This window comes from Centropristis striata, chromosome 2 (genome assembly GCF_030273125.1).
Source record: "Centropristis striata isolate RG_2023a ecotype Rhode Island chromosome 2, C.striata_1.0, whole genome shotgun sequence".
Lineage (NCBI taxonomy): Eukaryota > Metazoa > Chordata > Actinopteri > Perciformes > Serranidae > Centropristis > Centropristis striata.
The window spans coordinates 30,675,302-30,697,160 of NC_081518.1; the positions used below are offsets into that span (position 1 = coordinate 30,675,302).

Consider the following 21,859-nt stretch of genomic DNA (forward strand, 5'->3'; position numbering starts at 1 on the left):
AAAAAACAAAAAAACTTTTGCAGCCCTTGCAAAGAGGGGAGGTTTTCTAAGTGTTTTTTATTGACTAAGAAACTAAGAAACATGTTCCAATTCACAAACTGAACAACACGTCTGTCATGCTGTTTTGACTTTTTCATACCTCAAAATCCATCTATAAGCAAGAAGCGTCTGTGTGTGTGTTTGTGTCTAGGGCATATCTCGCTGACTTTTAGTCAGACTGACCTAAGATTTTGTATGTGGCTTGGGCATGGCATGAAGGTGTGCATCCTCGATTGTGAAGATTTTTCAATTCATTTTTCATAGGCCTTCACCTGCTCATCTCATCTGTAAGTCTATTTAGCCTACCAATCTTTCGGAGTTTTAAAGTGCATGACAAGGTTCGATTTTCCAATAATATTCAAATATTTTCCGGCGTTGCAGACGTTGTAGTGTGGCATGTAATGTACAAATATATACTTCCTACGGGCACTGCACTAGTACCATAAATTTGATGTATCCATTGAAGCTCTGCTGCACCTTTTTTCAACATTTTGTAAAAGGTAAAAATGTGTTAGCTTCTGCTGAACTTACTACCAGTCCATGGTTATTGATGTCTTACAGTTATCATACTGTCCAGGGCTCAACAATAAGGATTGAACAACTCTGATGTCTTTGTTTTTTACAGATCTCCTAGTGCAGACATGATCAGGAGAGCCAAGCAGTGTGTCTGGATCTTGAAGGCCTACAGCCACTTCCTGTCTTTCTTTCATCTGTTGTTTTTAGTTATTAGTATGTTGTTCTGTTAGTGTGTATAGTTGTGACAACCTTTTCCAAGCAAGCCTCTTCCTCTTACAGCTGGGTGGGTGGACTTAGGCCATCAAGTGTCTTCAGGTCCCCTGGTCTGCAAATATATAAGATGGGGGCAGTGAGCCAGTCGCTTTCCCTCCTGCATCCATTCTGTTTTGATTTTGTTATATTTAATTTATCATCGCATTTCCTTTTAAGCTCTGTATACTCAAACCTCTCTTTAGTTATAATTCATGTGGTCTCAGCCTTGAGCAGGGTTGCGACGGTTATTCTTGCTTTACAGGCCTTTGAAACCATATGGCTCATCCTCACAAGCATGCACTAAACAGCTGGAGAGCAGCTTGAAGGATTTCTGCAGGATTGGACTCAACTGCAGAGGGCCATTCAGTGCATTCAGAGTTTTATCCATGACAGCAGGAAAAAATTTAAATAAGAGCATTTGTTGATTGTTCAGTTAGCTCTCTCAATCGTTTGAATTGCATATGTATTTGCATTTTCACTTCATTTTTGCATTATACAGGAAAATATATTATATATTAAAATTAACATTAGATGTTAAAATTAATAACATTTAAACCGACTGGAATCAGTTAAAACTGGTTCACAGCCAGCCATGGAACATCTGTCACTCAGCCTGAGAGAAAAAAGAAAAAGCACTCCTCTGCTCTTATCAGTGTGAGACATTCAACACACTGTTCTCAATATAATCGCACTAACAGCATATGTGTGTGTGTGTGTGTGTGTGTGTGTGTGTGTGTGTGTGTGTGTACACTCTCATTTTGTACAGTCACTTGTTCACTTGGGTGTGAAATATGCTCTTAGCTCTTTTGAAGGATGTATGGTAACAAAGTGAGCTGTTACTTTTGTCATATTGAAAAAGTCCCAATAATAATAAATTAACAGGAAAAAGCTTATATATTCCAAGAACTTTAATTGTATCATTGGTGTGTCTTAGTCACCACACCTTTTCAAATCCATCTGGACCATTCCAGACTGTTTTTGATCTTGAAGAAAATCTGTTTTAGAGAAACGTGGTTGTGCTTATTTACCACCTGGTCACCACAGAGCACTAAGCTGCCCTTGAATCTCTTATAACACAATTTCCAATCTGAAATTTGCAGATTTTTTTAAAGAAACATAGTGATGTGGGGCCAATATTGGCTGCTGTTGGTAAAAATAACCAGCATGTAACTTTAATGATATGTCACCTCACCAAAACATAAATAAACATTAAAATCAGTGTGTTAAAGTTCTAGTAATGTACTGTAAATGTAAATACTGTAAAAGTATTGATGATGTTTGAACATAAGAATTTTCGGACCACATAGTGAAATTTTCATGTTGTAATACTCAGTCATGTATGGAGTTATTAAAATGACTTGAGAGGGTAATAAGTCAGTGGAATCAGTTTTTTATTCCAGTCAAAAAAAACTTAGTTTGATCATTGACTGTTGTGCTGATGAGTTCAGGTCTGCAGCTTCTGTTGTTCAGTGAGCATGAGGAGACAACTTCACTCTGATCGGTCTGTCAGCACGTCTGAACAGGCTTCCTCTGCAACAGTGAACAGCAGAGAGGTGATGAGGTCAAACTTAGTATCGAATACATATTGTAAACAGACAGTGTATGTAAATATATTCATAATGTGCTCATGTGGACACTCACAGCACTGGTAGAGAGTGTTGAGCCTGGCGATGTCATTGCGGCTCATCTCCTTAGCGTTGCCAAAGGACACGTTGGAGTTAGGGATGGGGATCATGGTGGGCTGGTTGTTCTTGGAGAAGGCGTACCTACAGGAGGAAACACAGAGTTAGAATGAACCACAAGACATCCTGCACACACACACACACACACACACACACACACACACACACACACACACACACACACACGTATGTGTTCTCACTTGTGGTACTGCATGACAGAGTTGTAATCATAGGGAGTGCCCTGGTTGAGGGTGGCAATCTTCCTGAAGTTGTGCTCCATTCCTAAAAAGGAACAAGATAGATAAAACTACAGTTAAACAGTGAGCTTCTGTTTCATGTAAGATCGTGGTTTGCTAAAATTTGGTGTTCCCCCTCGCAGTGTGATGTTTGGCTCTTTGTGTCCACTAGAGGACACCCTGTACTAATACTGGAAACAAGTTGAGAAGACATATTAAAGTGGACCTTTAAAGCTCTTTTTCAGGTTCATACTTTATATGCATACATACTTTAATGTTCAAAACATATTATTTTTTATCATACTGTCCGTCTAAAGATATACCTGTATTCACTTTATCACAGTATTTATATAGCACCTAGACCTGCTGGTATTAAAAAAAACACATGGAACAATTCTCACTTTTAACATTATGGGACCCTTTATCTTCCTATATGCAGTAATATTCTTATCAGCTTATCAGAGTCTTATCAGCCCTCATGTAGCACACAGGCAGCTAGGGTCAAGTTAACTATAACTTCCACTCAAAAAGGGGAAACACCTCACATGAGTGTCTCTTTGTCAGCAGTTTACTGTCTCTCCTCTCTAATTTTCTGAATAATAATGAGCTCCATTACCAGACTGAACGTTCTGCAGCATGACTCTGATGTGGTTGTCTCTGTCAGTGCGGGTCTGTTCATGGTTGAAGCCCAGAGCGTGGAGCAGCTCATGCTGGACGGTGCCGTGGTAAAGACATCCACGACGGGCCAGAGACACCACCTGCTTACCACCACGACGGCCAACGAAGGACCAGCAGCTGGACGGGAGCAGAGATGAGGTGTCACTGACACTGAAGTGTGACAAAAGCTTTCCAGTCAAAGTCAACATCACTTTCTTACCCATCCTTGGACTCGATGCTCAGCCAGTCGCGGTCGCTGCTCCTGCTGGGCCTGAAGCGGATGCAGGAGAAGGAAGAGAAGGACTCCAGTCCACGAGTGATGATGGACTTCTCACGGGAGGCTGGCAGGACCACAGCAAACAACATTTAGCTTTTTACCATCCCACAGCACAAGGAAAACACTACAACACCAAACTGATTCATTCAGTCATTCAGTCATAAAAGTGTTTAGTGAGTCCAGTTTAACTTTGAAGAGTTTCTGACATTCTGCTCATTGAACATTGTTACTGCAGAACAACAAATACATTACTGGTGAATGAAAGCACCTCAAGAACAAGTGGTTTTTAATTGTAATTGTAAATATACAAAACATTTTCTGTCTTGATTTGACTTTTTGTCAAAGTTCTTGCTACATCAGGGGAAACACTTTAGGTGAATGTGTTCATTTGAACTAATAGACATCGCCATGAAGCGTCCCCAGCTGATTATTTATTAAATAGAAGGTAATGACTTTTGCAGAAAAGATTTTTTGAGAAAACAGGTTATGCATTGTTAAATGCAGATAAATGTGAGAGCCTGCTGTGAATGGACAGAGTGTATTTGGGCCTCCCAGGCCTCTGTGTGACACTTACAGAAGTGACTGGCGATGTAATAAGGAATGTAGACCTTCCCATCAGTGAACTTGCCCCACTTGCAGCCTCGGCTGGTGCAGGGGTCGGCGTTCTTCTCGGTCTCGCTGTCGATGGCGATGTCTCCTTCAATCAGGGCGGGCTCATCACCAGAACGCACTGAAACACATCACACAGCAACTGAAAAACACGTTGAACTGCGACTGATAGAAGAAGAAGATTGAAATAAAAACAGCTGTTGATGAGGAACATGGTGACTGCAGCAGCTCACTCACTCAGATTACTGTTGGCTCTCTCCAGAAGTTCAGAGACAGAAAGCTCTGAGTCCTCCTCTGCACAGAGACACAAAAAACACAATTCACTTTGGACAAAAATACACCAGTCACAGTACTGTACATGTCAGCACATTAGAAAAGATGACATACCTGCCTGCAGGTTCAGCGTGGGGTTAGAGGAGAACAAACCAACACATTAGAAACAGATAGAAGCACATGATGAGGAATTACATCTCAAAGTTAACATAATCATTTTTCAGGCAAATATTCAGCAAAATATTTTCTCTTAAAGTGACATGTTCACATTAAACTGTTAGAAGTACAAAGCTATTATGAGACACACATTCAGCATCATTAATAATGACAGACAGGTGTGATTTTATGTGATAAGCTGAGGTTAAACCTGTATTTTATAAAGGACTAGATAACACACTGTGTTGTCATTGACATTGTTACCCTTGTACTATGATCCTACCTCATTGTCGGCCCAACAGCAGGCAGACAACAGCAGCACAGCCAGAGCTGAGAACCTGAACATAGACATACGAGCCATCTCAGCAGACCTGCAGGACACAAACAGGAATCAGATACAGATTCCACTCACAAACACAAAGGTGAACAAAGTGCACGCTCCATTACGTTCTGCTGCAGTCATTTACAGCTGAACTCACCTTGGATTCACTGTGTGGACTTGTGCAGCTGAGGTTTCACTCCAGGTTTTTATATATGTTCAACTGCGTCAGTAAGCCCAAATATGGATTATCTGGGTTATCGGGAGGAAAGTAAAGGAATCAGATAAACTCACAGGCTTATCGGCCACGTATGGTTTGAATAAATAAACAGACAGGAACATACCACTATGGGTGGGAAAAAGGACACTTGTTGCATTTACCATTGTACACATGGAACTAATGGAAAAATAGTCACTGACTGTATTCTTTTAGCACACTAGCACAAGTGTTTTAAAAAGTGATGAGGGTTCAGGTACGCTGTTGTGTAGTTGGCCTTAGCTGTTCTTGTAAATTATAAATGAAACCATATTTATGTAGTTTGATTTCAAAGGTGAAGCCGGAGTAGGATATCTGAAACATGCAGAGCGGTACTAAATAACAGGAACACCTGTGCACTGTGATGAAATGTGCCCTCTGTTATTTTGTCCACCCCATGTACAAAAAGAGGATGGACAAAAAAAAGAACACATTGAAATCCAAGGCAGTCTATTACAAAATGACCGGAAATGTATATGTGGAGGAATTAACTATTTTCATAAATATAGTGTTTCATTAGGGTGCTTCCAATGAGTTTCCTTGGAATCAGCTTGGAATACATTTGATATTTTGTCCAGCAGGCTCAGCTGAGTGAAGATATGGGTGTCATATGAAACTAGATGAAAACCATAAATAACACTCAGTAACACTAACAACTGGCATAGCCATTTTCAAAGGGGTCCCTTGATGTCTGACTTTAAGATATCTGAATAAAAATTCATTCTAAGGATACCCACAAATGCTCACTTTATGATAATCACTTGCAGTTTGGGGCAAAAACCATGCAGTGTTTCTCATAAAGTACACATGTTATTTTACCTATTGTATTTGAATATTTCTCCGTACTGGGTTCCCTAAACAGTTGAAAATGCATAAATTGGGTATGACTGTTAAATATGACACCCTTGTGGATTTCTTCAATAAGCCTAGTTATATTCATGTGTGATAATGTTAGTCTCCATAGCATTTCATTGAAGTAAGAGCTTGGCCTCACTGTATAAAATGTGCTGCTGTGACCTCTAGGATAATCACAACCTCACAGAACTTTAGAAGCACAAACTAGAAATATAGAGCATTAAGAGGATTAATGGCTTCCCTATTGGTATAAGCACAATTAGGGGGTTTCTCAGCAGTCCGTACATCCAATTATTGAGTACAGAAAACTCCAAATGTCAAAGGCCTATCATTCTTTTCTATGCTGTATGACAATTATTATGTCTTCTTGAGAGCTCCAAATCTGTGTAAATTATATCAACCTCTAAATCGCTCCAACAACTTATGGGACATAATTGAGCATGGGTTTGGACTTTGGACACATTATTATTATTAAGACTAATGCTTATTACAGAGGTATAACTAGAAGAACTTGACACAAATACAATTTCCAGATGATGGCCATAACTTCTACGTGGCATTTACTGTTCTAATATCTCACTTCAGATAAATATCCCCTGTGCCTCTCTATAATAATACAAAGTGGGTGGAGTGGAAGAGGTTAAAAAATGACTTGTGTGTGTAAGTGGACATACTGTCCATGCTGAGTTTTGGGAAAAAAAGCTTATCACCGACAGTGTTGCCCCATTTGATCACCTGTGTGTTTTTACCAAGCCTCTTTACTAGGCCCTGTTCATGAAGGCCATCAATGTGAGAATGACAGATAACGTAAATATTGCTGAACACCAGAGAGTTTTTCTAGATGAATGTCCACCTTGTTTTTCCTAAAATCTTTTGTTACGGTGAATGCTGGTACAACACACATCTCTTCAGGTAGACACATGAACATATGCAGCAAACAGACAGAGGCTGAGCTCAAGGTGTGTGAAATAACATTTTATTCATTATTAGTCTTCAATCAAACTCAAAAGCCATTATTCATGTAAGTATGAAGTACCAGTGAAATCTTTGGACACACCTTCTCATTCAATGTTATTTCTTTTTCAACATTGTAGATTAATACTAATAACGAGGACATCAAAACTATGAAAGAACAAATATGAAATGATGTTGTAAAAAGTGTTAAACAAACAAGAATAGGTTTTATATTTTGGATTCATTTGGATTGCATTAAATGAGAAGGTGTGTCCAAACTTTTGACTGGTACTGTACATTCACAATGAGGCACATTTCATTTCTAATTAGGATAGCAAGCTCATTTAATCATATTCTGAATCAAAGCACATTCATTAAGCATAAGATGCATTTCAGGTTTTGCTTGTAGAGAAACCATTGCATCAATTCCTTTTGGCTTCCTGTTGGAATAAGAGGGTTAGGGTTAATAATATTGAAAAATAATGCAGAAATGTGCACGACAGCCTGCACACACACACACACACACACACACACAGTGTGATCGTGCAGTAACAAACAGAATTATTTCCTGATGGTCTCTTGCTTAAGACTACTTTCACATAACCATAAATGTTTATAGTATATCTAATGCCTGTCACCTCTGACCAACTACTGGGAGCAATTCCATATTGCCTTAAATTATACTTCTTAAATAAAACACTCAAATGCCAATTTTTTTTTAAAAACTGTATCAATATATCAGAGCTACTAAAAACACAAACAGAGGGACATTTCCATCTGAAGACAGTATGCACAGCTTGGTTAAACCAAATATTATACTTTCTTAGATTAAATTATATTGTGTACATAACAAGTTGTAAATAATCCCCAAATTGACAGCTTACTTTGATTTAGACAAAATGGTTTCTTTGCACCGGATCCAGGCGAGGTCTGGAAGCAGTTGAATCTGACATGAATACAAAAAAATTGCAAAATCTGTAAAAGCTGCTAGATGTCTTTATGGTTCTGCTACAACATGAGACTACACGGGTCCTGATCATGATCATGACTTAGAGATTAAACTGTAGGTGGCAAATAGATGTACAGACAAGGAGGCAGTTTAGTTGAGGAGATTGTAGATTGTAGATTTCATGGTAAAATGGTACTTACTGCAGTAGAGGCGGTTCACCCGAAGGATGTCAGTTGGACTCATCTGTTGGGCCCTACCAATGCTTACATTGTCGTCGGGGATGGGGACGATGGTTGGCTGCCTGTTCCTAGAGAACGCAAACCTGTGGTGCAAATGCACAGCAGTGATGAGAGGTCTAAAGTGATCACCTGTACTTTTGATGACCACTGAAAACTGATGTATGGACAGTCTGCAAGGTTAAAGCTGCAGTAAGAATCTTTTGGCCACTTGGGGGCAGATTAACTCAAATCTGAAAAGATGTAATGTGATATAATCACCTTATAAAGATGTTATGGCTGACATATGTTAAGTCTGGTGCACACTGAAGGAGTTTAAGGTCTCAAACAGCTTATACATTTTGCAGCACAAGCTGGAAATAGAGTGTTATAGTTAGTCTTAAACAGGGCTATATGCTTACATGACATGAGCACTATATCTGTAAACCTCTCACAGTACAGGATCGTTTGGACAGATCATCGGTTCAGACGAGCCTCAAATCTGGAACACCCCACGATTGTTAGGAGGGACCAACAATCTGAACCAAAAGTCATCCTCTAGTGTGGGGACAGCTTCAGCTAACTATTGTCTATTTACACATCCGGCAGACACAGAGAAACATTATCAGAGTCATTTTTGTGTCCATCTGATGTATATGCTGTATACAGCTTGTTTACATGTTTACAGGTGTTGCACTGCCTCCATGTGGCCTAAAAGTATACATTTTAAAGGACAAATTCACATTTTTTTAAAGCTTGAAAAAATATGAACCTATACTTTAAACATAAATAGGTGTTTAGATATTACATGATTGTTATTATAGTATTGTTATATTGTCATAGTACATTAGATTCAGAGAGTGAACTGAGATACTACCTTGAATAGTGCATGACGGAGTTGTAGTCATAGGGCGTGTTAAGATTAATGGTGTTGATCTTCCTGAAGTTCCCCTCCATTCCTGCAGGGGAACACACAGCAATTTCGTCTCTGATTAGCTGCCACAACAGAGGGAGTGTGACTTCATTCTCTGATATAGTTATGTTCTGTATCTCATGTTAGCCACCTTTACAAGTAAGCAAGAAATATTACTAAAGTTCCTTCTGTACTCTACATAATGAAAGTCTGAAACCAAACCCACCAGGCTGAACGTTCTCCAGGAGGATTCGAACGTGCTGATCCCTGTCGGACCGTGTCTGTTCATGGTTGAAGCCCAGGGCATGGAGCAGCTCGTGTTGGATGGTCCCCAGGAAAACACAACCCTGCCGCATCAAAGACACTACCTGGCCTCTTCCACGACGCCCAATATATGAGAAACACCTGAAGGAGAGCAGTAAATAAACAAACAGTCAAACAGCCCCATTAAAGTATCCCACATTGCTTCATAAGATCTAGGACACAGTGTCTGTGAGTATATTTATGCAAACATATGTAGTATGAGCATTTCACGTTCCATACCCTTGGCGAGACTGGATGTCCACAAAGTCTCTTTCTCTGTTCAAAGGGGTGAATCGGATGCAGGTTGACGCAGCAAAGGAACGCAGGCCTCGGATAATGGTATCTCTCTCTCTTTGGGCTTAACAGTTAAAAAACAAAACAAAACAAAATGTTTTTTTAGTATTATTTAATATAGGCTAGTTTACTATTATCTTCAACTTCACTCTGTCATCATTATAAAAGGGTTTAGTACTATTACAAGTTTACTAGCATTATACCAGTAATATGGCTACTACTAATACAACTATGACAGCTACTTATACTAGTACTAGCTGCTGCTGCTGCTGCTGCAACAAAAAGCACAAACGCTACTACTTCTAATGCCACTGCTAGTATTGCTATACATTGTAATACTAGCTACTACTACTACTACTACTACTATTACTACTATTACTATGACTACTATATTGTTAAGTTCTACCACTACAGCTTTTGCTAGTATTGTTACAAATTTTTTGAATAGCTACCACTTCAAAAGAGAGCAAACAAAATTTGATATTTTTGTAGGCAAAAAGTAGCATCTCCATGGGTCTATTAAGAATTATCCTATGGGAATTTTGCATTGGATTTTGGATCATTGCAGAAATAAGCTAATAGGCAAACAAACATTTCTGATGCTGACACGAGCAGGATAGCATCAGCAAGATAATCTTCACAAATTAACACCAATTTTATTATATCTGAAGCATTCAATTCACAAGTGGGGTTATTCACTAAGGTACTTTATGTCGTACAACAAAATGCAAACATCACCCTGGCACCCTATTATACTGCTGCTAACTACTACTACTACAACTATTGCTATTTCTAGTATTGTTACTATTTTAATACTACCACAACTAGCCTATTATACTGCTGCTAACTACTACCACTACAACTATTGCTATTTCTAGTATTGTTACTATTTTAATACTACCACAACTAGCCTATTATACTGCTAACTACTACCACTACAACTATTGCTATTGCTAGTATTGTTACTATTTCAGGTATATATATATATATATATGATATGAGATGTACAATATACCACACAGAAACTACTTTCTTCTCACACAGGTTCGAATGCCTGGGAGAAAAAAGTGAGTTTTAAGAGAAGATTTAATACTACCACAACTATTTTACTGCTAACTAATACCACTGCAACTATTCCTAATGCTATTGCTAATATTGTTACTACTTGTATTACTACCACAACTATTATACTACTAACTACTACCACTACAACTACTATTGCTAATGGTCTTGCTATATTTCAAGATACTGTGTTACTGCTAAGACATCTACTTCTACTACTGCTATTGCTACGACCATGGCTTCTATAATTACTACTGCTGCTGCTATTGCTATACTGGTGATATTACTGCTGCTAATACCAAACATACTACTACTATTGATTCTACTGCCCTACTATAGTGCTGCTACTACTAACTGCTATTGCAACAGCTTTTGTAACTTTGTAACTTTAACCTATACTTCTACTACTACTTCTAAAATACTACTACTACTGCTAATTAATACCACTACAACTACTACTACAACATACAAGGATACTATTTAGTGCTACTGTCAGCCTACTACTACTGCTCATAAAATAGCATATACGTGTTTATGATTAATTCTGAACACTGTTACACTAACAAAGCCCTGGCTTTAGGACTTACAGTACTGGTTGGAGATGCGGTAGGGTACGTAGACGTTGCCATCAGTGGATCTAGGCCACAGGCATCCTCTTCTTGTGCAGGGATCAGCATTCTCTAGACCGGTTGGCACTGCTATGTCTCCAAACATCACCAGGGGGTCATCAAAGTTCTTTCCTGAAAAATATTATGACAATGTTTAATAAGATGTTTCCATTTTTATTCTAGGGCTTACTGCCTTTTATTTTCTTAATTTATCTGCTCTGTTAACCCTTTATCAGGCCAAGAACTATATTTGGTAACTTCAGTGGATATCATCAATATTTCGAGAAAAAAGTTGCAAATTTACTAAATTAAAGTGGCAAATCTACAAGAAAAAAAGTCACAGATTTAAGAGATTTAAAGTGGCAAATCTGCACGAAACAAGTTGCAGATTTACAAGAAAAAAGTGTGAAAAAACAACTTTTTTCTCGCAGATTCACCACTTTAAATCTCATAAATCTGCACATTTTTTTCTCGTAAATTTGCCACTTTAACCTCGTAAACTTTTTTCTCAAAATATGACCCCCCTCCCTCGGGTCCGTATGTTTGTTTTTTTATACATTCTGGCTGTATGTAATATCCTCCAATATTCTCAAGGGTTGAAATTTGGAATTTGCAAGTATTTCAATGAGTGCCCTTTTAAGGGTTAATGGCAGGTCAAATCTCAGTCTGATAGAAGTTCTTCTTCCACACTGATGGTCCTGTTAAAAATACAATATCTCTGCTGAATACTTTCATTCATGTACTGTAACACCAGCATTATCAGCCTTTTATTTCCAATGTTTTAATGAATATTTTTGTTCCATATTTTACTCTTCATTTGCAGTTGGAATCATAACCCAAAGGAAAATAATAAATTGCAACGGAAATGAACATACCAACATTGATGTTGGCCTTCTCTATCAGCGTGGAGACACTTAAAGCATCGTCCTCAATGGTGTTGCCTGTGGAATAGAAACAATTTGTTCAACTATCAATTACATGCAGTAGGACGATAAATTTACAGAATTTCCCTTTCTGAAACGCAGCCATGTCTTACCAGAGGACTCCTCTTTATTTTCAAAGGAAGCCTGTAAGACACAAATTAAAAGTTAGTTAGATACGTTTGAATGGAACCACTAAATTACAGATGTGAAAATTTGCTATTATATAAGTGTAGATAGAGTAGAGTTCGAGCAGAGATCTGTCAACATAGATTTAAAGTGCCTGCTCAATGCCTACCTGTAAGGTAAAACTGTGGACAGAGCAGAAGAGGACACTGAGCACAGCAGTCTGGAGCATCATGGCTGGTTATAGGACAGGTGCAGCAGACCAGGAAAATGCTTGAAGAAACAGGAGTGTTCCAACTTATAAAGGTGGGGAAGCCAACTGACTTCCATCCTTATATGGCATACTGCTCACCAAAGACCTGTTGACAAATTCCTCTCAAGTGAATGTGGCAGTTATTACTTAAGAAACAAAGTTATTTGTGTAACACCTTCCACTGTTTGTCCCTAAAGAGGAGATTACACATTTAAGCAGTCAACGATATATAAGAGAAAAAAGTTGAATTAATCAAATTACTGCTGAAAACACCTCTTTTAGATCTCCAACATGAAAAACATATTTTTAAAAAACATCTTCCACAAAAACAAAATGTCAAGTTTATCTGCAACACTACACTTAATAAAAATATTCCATGTGCTGTGTGTCAGTTTATAAAATTAGGATTGTTCAAAATTTCAGCCAGACATACACCTACAGGCAATTAAGAGTCACCAATTAAACCTAAGTGCATGTTTTTGGACTGTTGGAGGAAGCCGGTGTACCCAGAGAGAACCCATGCTGACACGGGGAGAACATTCAAACTACGCTCAGAAGAGCCGCAGGCCGGAGTCGAACCGGCGACCCTCTTGCTGTGAGGCAAGAGTGCTAACCACTGAAACTCTGTTTGTTCGACCCATCCAACACATCTCCTTTTTTTAAATATATCGAATTGAAAACTGCACAAAGACAATATTTTTTAATGTTCTACCTTATCAACATAATGGTTTTTTGTAAATATACACACATTTCAAAAAAGTTGGGACAGGGGCAACAAAAAAAAACTTTTTCCACAGTTAAATTAATTGTGGCAGTGATTGTATCATGATTGGGAATAAAAGGGACGTCCTCAAAAGTGGTCTGACAAGTCCACATTTCAAACTGAAATATATTGTTCTAGATGAATGTCCACCTTGTTTTTCCTAAAATCTTTTGTTATGGTGAATGCTGGTACAACACACATCTCTTCAGGTAGACACATGTACATATGCAGCAAACAGACACAGGCTGAGGTAAAGGTGTGTGAAATAACATTTTATTCATTATTAGTCTTCATTCAAGCTCAAATGCAATAATTAATGTAAGTGTGCAGTACAAGTCAAAAGTTTGGACACACCTTCTCATTCAATGGTTCTTCTGCTTCTTTTTCAACATTGTAGATTAATACTGAAGACATCAAAACAATGAAAGAACAAATATTAAAATATGTAGTAAAAAACAAAGTGAAAAAAACAAAATATGTTTTATATTTTAGATTCTTTTCACACTTCTGCATTCTCAGCTTTATGAGGCGATCAGCTGGAATGGTGCCATCAAAACAAAAGGTGGCTAATGTAAAGAGTCTAAAATATAAAACAAATTCTGGTTGGTTTAACACTTTTCCCTTTACTACATAATCCCATATGTGTCCCATGTGTTTTGATGTCTTTAATATTAATCTAAAATGTAGAAAATTTAGGGGGAAAAAAGAAAAGCCATTGAATGAGAAGGTGTGTCAGAACTGGTGCTGTACATTCACAATAATCGTTTCTAATTAGGATAGCAAGCTCATTTAATCACATTCTGAATCAAAGCACATTCATTAAGCATAAGATGCATTTCAGGTTTTGCTTGTAGATAAACCATTGCATCAATTCCTTTTGGCTTCCTGTTGAAATAAGAGGGTTAGGGTTAATAATATTGAAAAATAATGCAGAAATGTGCCAACAGCCAGCACACACACACACACACACAGTGTGATCGTGCAGTAAAAAACAGAATTATTTCCTGATGGTCTCTTGCTTAAGACTACTTTCACATAACCATAAATGTTTATAGTATTTCTAATGCCTGTCACCCCTGAAAGTCATACACTCAAATGCCAATTTTTTTTAAAAACTGTATCAATATATCAGAGCTACTAAAAACACAAACAGAAGGACATTTCCATCTGAAGACGGAATGCACAGCTTGGTTAAAACAAATATTATACTTTCTTAGATTACATTATATTGTGTACATAACAAGTTGTAAAAAATCCCCAAACCGACAACTTACTTTGATTTAGACAACATGGTTTCTTTGCATCGGATCCAGGCGAGGTTTGGAAGCAGTTGAATCTGACATGAATACAAAAAAATGGCAAAATCTGTAAAAGCTGCTAGATGTCTTTATGGTTCTGCTACAACATGAGACTACACGAGTCCTGATCATGATCATGACTTAGGGCGTCAATTTTTTTAGTAGGAGGAGAATAAGTGAATACGGTTGGTATGTAGAAGTCATGAAGAAAGACAGGTGAGATTAAACAGTAGGTGGCCAATAGATGTACAGACAAGGAGGCAGTTTAGTTGAGGAGATTGTAGATTGTAGATTTCATGGTAAAATGGTACTTACTGCAGTAGAGGCGGTTCACCCGAAGGATGTCAGTCGGACTCATCTGTTGGGCCCTACCAATGCTTACATTGTTGTCGGGGATGGGGACGATGGTTGGCTGCCTGTTCCTAGAGAACGCAAACCTGTGGTGCAAATGCACAGCAGTGATGAGAGGTCTAAAGTGATCACCTGTACTTTTGATGACCACTGAAAACTGATGTATGGACAGTCTGCAAGGTTAAAGCTGCAGTAAGAATCTTTTGGCCACTTGGAGGCAGATTAACTCAAATCTGAAAAGATGTAATGTGATATAATCACCTTATAAAGATGTTATGGCTAGCATATGTTAAGTCTGTTGCACACTGAAGGAGTTTAAGGTCTCAAACAGCTTATACATTTTGCAGCACAAGCTGGAAATAGAGTGTTATTGTTAGTCTTAAACAGGGCTATATGCTTACATGACATGAGCACTATATCTGTAAACCTCTCACAGTACAGGATCGTTTGGACAGATCATCGGTTCAGACGAGCCTCAAATCTGGAACACCCCACGATTGTTAGGAGGGACCAACAATCTGAACCAAAAGTCATCCTCTAGTGTGGGGACAGCTTCAGCTAACTATTGTCTATTTACACATCCGGCAGACACAGAGAAACATTATCAGAGTCATTTTTGTGTCCATCTGATGTATATGCTGTATACAGCTTGTTTACATGTTTACAGGTGTTGCACTGCCTCCATGTGGCCCAAAAGTATACATTTTAAAGGACAAATTCACATTTTTTTAAAACATGAAAAAATATGAACCTATAATTGAAAAATAAATAGTTGCTTTAAGATATTACACAATTTCATTATAGTACAATTATATTGTCATAGTACATTAGATTCAGAGAGTGAACTGAGATACTACCTTGAATAGTGCATGACAGAGTTGTAGTCATAGGGCGTGCCGAGGTTAATGGTGTTGATCCTCCTGAAGTTCCCCTCCGTTCCTGCAGGGGAACACACAGCTCTAATTTTGTCTCTGACTAGCTGCCACAACAGAGGGAGTGTGACTTCATTCTCTGGTCAGGATTTCATTACTTCTGTCTATCTTGACATGGAATATTAGTTCTTTCTGTACCAGGGCAGGAATTTCACGAGGACCATGGGCCTTGTGCCCTTGAAAAAAATATCTGCCCCTCTGTCCAGGACGGTCAGAGGTCCAAACACACTGTTGCATATGCCGTTCAGTAGCCGCAAGCTAACATTAGTTAACAGATAAAGTTGTTTTATTCACACTAAACTGTGACTTACTGTTTTGAATAACTTCCTGCCGCTAAACGCATGCAGCTTTCAAAATGAGAGCGCAGTGTGTTAACAGAATCGACCACATAATTTACAAGACTGTCAAAATAAGATGCCTTAAATAAAATATACAAGAACCCTTATTCTCCTTTAAAATTATTCTTAAAATATGCAATGATTAAGATCAGTGTATATGATGGAATAGTGGCATTAAAATCTGCGGGAGGCCACAAATATGGGCTTTTATGGAAAAAAAAATTCTCCGGAGGGGGGATGACCCTCGAACCCCCCTAGCCAGCAGTTTTTCCACACTCGCTAGCTGCTTCATGTCCTAGTGGAAAGCATGTTGACAGCAATTAAAAATAACACAGTATAGGATAACAAAGATTCTATAATACAGGATCTCCCAACTGTGATAAATGTTAAGAGAGGTGTTTGCTCTCATTAAGCTCTCAAAGTGCACAAGATTGATGCATTTTACTTACAAAGAGATGTTTCTTTATATGCTTGACAGTTTTGACTGAGACACCAATCTTCCTCAGAAGCATCATTCCTAGTCCTTAAATTAAATTAATTATGGACGTGGACTTAAAATCATTGTTTTATTTTATGGCCTTTGTGCCCTCAAAATATTGACAACACAAAAGGCCAAGTGGCTTTGCCCCTAAAATGACGAAATTCCAGGCCTGTTCTGTACTCTACATAATGAAAGTCTGAAACCAAACCCACCAGGCTGAACGTTCTGCAACAGGATTCGAACGTGCTGATCCCTGTCGGACCGTGTCTGTTCATGGTTGAAGCCCAGGGCATGGAGCAGCTCGTGTTGGATGGTCCCCTGGAAAACACAACCCTGCCGCATCAAAGACACTACCTGGCCTCCTCCACGACGCCCAACAAAGGAGAAACACCTGAAAGAGAGCAGTAAATAAACAAACAGTCAAACAGCCCCATTAAAGTATCCCACATTGCTTCATAAGATCTGAGACACGGTGTTTGATGAAAGCCTGCAAGCAAAGCTCTGAAACCTGTTGTGTAAATACGGTCTATGAGTATATTTATGCAAACATATGTAGTATGAGCATTTCACGTTCCATACCCTTGGCGAGACTGGATGTCCACAAAGTCTCTTTGTCTGTTCAAAGGGGTGAATCGGATGCAGGTTGACGCAGCAAAGGAACGCAGGCCTCGGATAATGGTATCTCTCTCTCTTCGGGCTTAACAGTTAAAAAACAAAACAAAACAAAATGTTAAGTCTAATTTACTATTATCTTCAAAATCACTCTGTCGTCATAATTAAAGAGTTTAGTATTATTACAAGTTTACTACCACTATACTACTAATATGGCTACTACTAATACAACTATGACAGCTACTCTAGTACTAGCTACTATACTACTGCTGCTGCTGCAACAAAAAGCACAAACACTAATACTTCTAATGCCACTGCTAGTAGGCTATTGCTAAAAATTGTAATACTAGCTACTACTACTACTACTATATTGTTAAGCACTACTACTACAACAACAGCTATTTCTGCTGCTATTACTAGTATTGTTACTATAATACTACTAATAATATTATTCTGTTAACTACGACCACTACAACTACTATTGCTAATGCTCTTGCAATATTTCAAGATACTGTGTTACTGCTAAGACATCTACTTCTACTACTGCTATTGCTACGACCATGGCTTCTATAATTACTACTGCTGCTGCTATTGCTATACTGGTGATATTACTGCTGCTAATACTAAACATACTACTACTATTGATTCTACTTGATTCTACTACTAACTGCAATTGCAACAGCTTTTGTAACTTTAACCTATACTTCTACTACTACTTCTAAAATACTACTACTAGTACTGATAATTAATACCACTTCAACTACTACTACAACATACAAGGCTACTATTTAGTGCTACTGTCAGCCTACTACTACTGCTCATAAAATAGCATATACGTGTTTATGATTAATTCTGAACACTGTTACACTAACAAAGCCCTGGCTTTAGGACTTACAGTACTGGTTGGAGATGCGGTAGGGTACGTAGACGTTGCCATCAGTGGATCTAGGCCACAGGCATCCTCTTCTTGTGCAGGGATCAGCATTCTCTAGACCGGTTGGCACTGCTATGTCTCCAAACATCACCAGGGGGTCATCAAAGTTCTTTCCTGAAAAATATTATGACAATGTTTAAGAAAATGTTTCCATTTTTATTCTAGGGCCTACTGCCTTTAATTTTCCTCCATTCATGTACTGTAACACCAGCATTATTAGCCTTTTATTTCCAATGTTTCAATGAATATTTTTGTTCTTATATTTTACTCTTCATTTGCAGCTGGAATCATAACCAAAAGGAAAATAATAAGTTGCAATGGAAATGAACATACCAACATTGATGTTGGCCTTCTCTATCAGCGTGGAGACACTGAAAGCATCGTCCTCAATGGTGTTGCCTGTGGAAAAGAAACAGTTTGTTCAACTATCACTTACATAATGTAGGATGATATATTTACAGAATTTCCCTTTCTGAAAAGCAGCCATGTCTTACCAGAGGACTCTTCACTCTTTTCAAAGGAAGCCTGTAAGACACAAATTAGAAGAGAAGAGTTTGAGCAGAGATTTCAATTTAAGACTACTGTGATAGATCCTATAGAGATAACATTTAAGGGATAATAACTTTGAAATGCAGTCCAAAAACTAAAAAAATAGCATTTTTGCAACCTACTGTAATTGTTGACATGTCAATTTCACCACAATAAATTCAATTTAAAAAGCATATATGTTGAGAAATAGTAAATGGACTGCACTTGTATAGCGATTTTCTCGTCTTTGCGACCACTCAAAGCGCTTTAACCAACAGACTGCACTCATTCACCCATTAACACACATACACTGGTGGCTCAGGCTACCCTACATGGTGCCACCTGCCCCCATCAGGAACTCATTCACACAGAGATGAACATATAGCATCGGCAGCAATTCGGGGTTCAGTTTGACACTTTGACATCTTGATGGCTGCTCAATGCCTACCTGTAAGGTAAAACTGTGGACAGAGCAGAAGAGGACACTGAGCACAGCAGTCTGGAGCATCATGGCGGGTTATAGGACAGGTGCAGCAGACCAGGAAAATGCCTGGAGAAAAAAAGAAATGTTCCAACTTATATAGGTGGGAAAGCCCACTAACTTTCATCCTTATATGGCATACTGTTCCCCAATGACCTGTTGACAAACTCCTCTCAAGTGGATGTGGCAGTTATTACTTAAGAGACAATGTGGTTTGTGTAAGACCTGAGCATTGACTTCTGCTCTGTGTCCCTAGAGAGATTACACATTAAAGCAGGTGATTTTTCTTTAATTTAGAAATATCATGGTATGAAGGGCAAAAAGCAAATTTTTATTATTTATTTAGGAAAGGCTTAATATCCCAGATATTTCAAATCTGAAAAAACAAAACATCTTCCACAAAACCAAAATGTTAAGTTTATCTGCAACACTACACTTAATAGAAATATTCCATGTGGTGTGTGTCAGTTTATAAAATAAAATAAAAACTAGTTCAAAATTCAGCCAGACATACAGGTAATGTCATATATGACTGTTATATATTTGTTTATTTAAGATGATTTCAAATAAGGTAGCTCTTGACAGCCAAAGTCAGAACCTCTCCATAGACACTGAATTGGTAGAGATTTTAATGACACTGAGAGCACCGAGGGGGTTGTTCATATGAGTGGAATGAGAGCAGAACAGACATTTGCACTGTTGGCTGTGGTCATTTGGCTGGTACATGTCAAAATAGTAATTGTTGTTAGCTGTTTAATGTGTTAAAATGAAAGTATAGGGAAGTTAGCTAGCAAGCTAACTAGCAGCTGTTTAATTAGCTAGCCACTTCCACTAGGTTTTGATTTGACACTGGTTACAGAAAATGGCCTGAACAAAGTTGTAGCTAGTCCGACTCAACAGATGTAGACTGTTGGGATAAGCCTGCCATTGCCAATATATTTTGATGTCTGTTTCCTTCCCCTGCTATCTGTTTTGCAGGGCAGGTCGTTGCATCCTGGGCTTAGCATCACCTATGAAGACTGAGTGATTGGTTTAAAGGAATACAAACAAGCTGGAGTGTTTTTTTCCCCTAGTATCCCTGAAAGATAAAGGGTTCAACATTGACACAGTGCTGTTGAGGTAGGTCTGGCTATGTGAGGTGACATAAAATGTATACTGCGCTGACCATCCTGCTATGTTAATTTGAAATGGGAATGTCCTTTTAGATAGTCTGGCGACCTGTCCAGGGTGTACCCTGCCTCTCGCCCAATGTCAGCTGAGATAGGCTCCAGCCCCCCGCGACCCGATTGCGGATAAGCGGTTAATGGTAATGAATGAATGAATGAATGAATGTCCTTTTAAATCTTACCTTGTTTTTTGGTTCTCTGTACATGGGTACATTTTCTGTTTCATAACTGAGAACACTGAGAGAATAACGTTTATTGGGGTGTTAAAAAACAAAACAAAACAAAATTTATGTGGGTCCACAGAATTGCATGTGTTAACCATGGAGCAGCTCTAGACTTTATCAGATGACATCACAACTTTGATACTTCTGGCTTTGAAATAGAGAGTTGTTCATGGTCTCAAATATAAATTGAAGTTTCCTAGGGCATGGAAATGACATATTGTAAATCACAAGTTTTCACAACCCTTTGAAATTTGAAACTAAAGCTAATGAAAAACTCCTTTATATAATAGACATTAAAACACCCATTAAAAGGTGTTTCTATTAGATGATGATTATTAATGATATGCTACTGATGCAAAACTGCTCATATAATGCTTTACTGATACTATATTCAACACATTTTCATGCTCAAATCAGTGTATAATATATTACATTAAAGAAGGACAGAAATAAGCTAATAAAAAATGAACAAGTTTTCCAGCCCTGGAATTAAAAGGAGAAAACTGGATGTTCAGGGATTATAAAAATAATGAAATAGTTTATAAGTTCCACTTTCAAATAAAGCTGGAAATACGTAATAATATTAGAAAAAAATGAACAGGATAAATGTTCAAATAAACTACTTCCACACTGGGCATAACTTCCAATGGGACGGGAACACTGGTCCCTCGGTCTCCGGGTTGAAAGCTGCTTGTGTGATTCATCCACTGCCCCTCCAGTCCAACCTATAGTGCATATGTGCAACAAGATCTCCAACCTAAATGGCAGAATCAGCTGTTTGTCAATACCACTCATAACAACCCACATGAGCATTTATCCATTTCAGTCCGTTTAGTTACGTAAAATGTGATTCACAGAAGTACTGTGATGTTTCAATCACATCGTTGACTTTTGTTTCACATGGGACATGAACCCCGTTCTCCTGGGTGAAACTCCGATGTTCGTTCGATCCATCCACCACATCTCCTTTTTTGAAATATATTGAATTGAAAACTGTTCAAAGACAATAGGGGCAACAAAAAACACC

The 21,859-nt window shown here is 38.3% G+C and overlaps 3 protein-coding genes across 3 annotated transcripts; all 3 read right to left on the reverse strand.

The window, feature by feature from the left end:
* Positions 1-2,210: 2,210 nt before the first annotated feature.
* LOC131984005 (hatching enzyme 1.2-like) lies at positions 2,211-5,068 on the reverse strand. Its single transcript, XM_059348861.1, has 9 exons — positions 4,981-5,068; positions 4,656-4,659; positions 4,506-4,562; positions 4,234-4,389; positions 3,603-3,723; positions 3,342-3,520; positions 2,690-2,771; positions 2,449-2,573; positions 2,211-2,337 (listed from the first exon to the last, which is right to left on the reverse strand). Coding segments are annotated over exons 1-9 (804 nt in total). The 5' UTR covers positions 5,059-5,068; the 3' UTR covers positions 2,211-2,335.
* Positions 5,069-7,121: 2,053 nt separating this feature from the next.
* LOC131983984 (hatching enzyme 1.2-like) lies at positions 7,122-12,730 on the reverse strand. The gene is made up of 10 exons (XM_059348837.1): positions 12,644-12,730; positions 12,462-12,492; positions 12,301-12,366; positions 11,405-11,557; positions 9,702-9,819; positions 9,385-9,563; positions 9,123-9,204; positions 8,231-8,352; positions 7,966-8,027; positions 7,122-7,521 (listed from the first exon to the last, which is right to left on the reverse strand). Exons 1-9 carry the CDS (start codon positions 12,704-12,706, stop codon positions 7,972-7,974), a joined length of 870 nt encoding a protein of 289 aa, XP_059204820.1. The 5' UTR covers positions 12,707-12,730; the 3' UTR covers positions 7,122-7,521; positions 7,966-7,971.
* A 1,018-nt stretch (positions 12,731-13,748) lies between these two features.
* Positions 13,749-19,472, reverse strand: LOC131983995 (hatching enzyme 1.2-like). Its single transcript, XM_059348848.1, has 10 exons — positions 19,410-19,472; positions 18,928-18,958; positions 18,767-18,832; positions 18,395-18,547; positions 17,467-17,584; positions 17,100-17,278; positions 15,994-16,075; positions 15,101-15,222; positions 14,762-14,823; positions 13,749-14,372 (listed from the first exon to the last, which is right to left on the reverse strand). The coding sequence occupies exons 1-9, from the start codon at positions 19,470-19,472 to the stop codon at positions 14,768-14,770; spliced, it is 870 nt and encodes a 289-aa protein (XP_059204831.1). The 3' UTR covers positions 13,749-14,372; positions 14,762-14,767.
* Between the last annotated feature and the right edge of the window lie 2,387 nt (positions 19,473-21,859).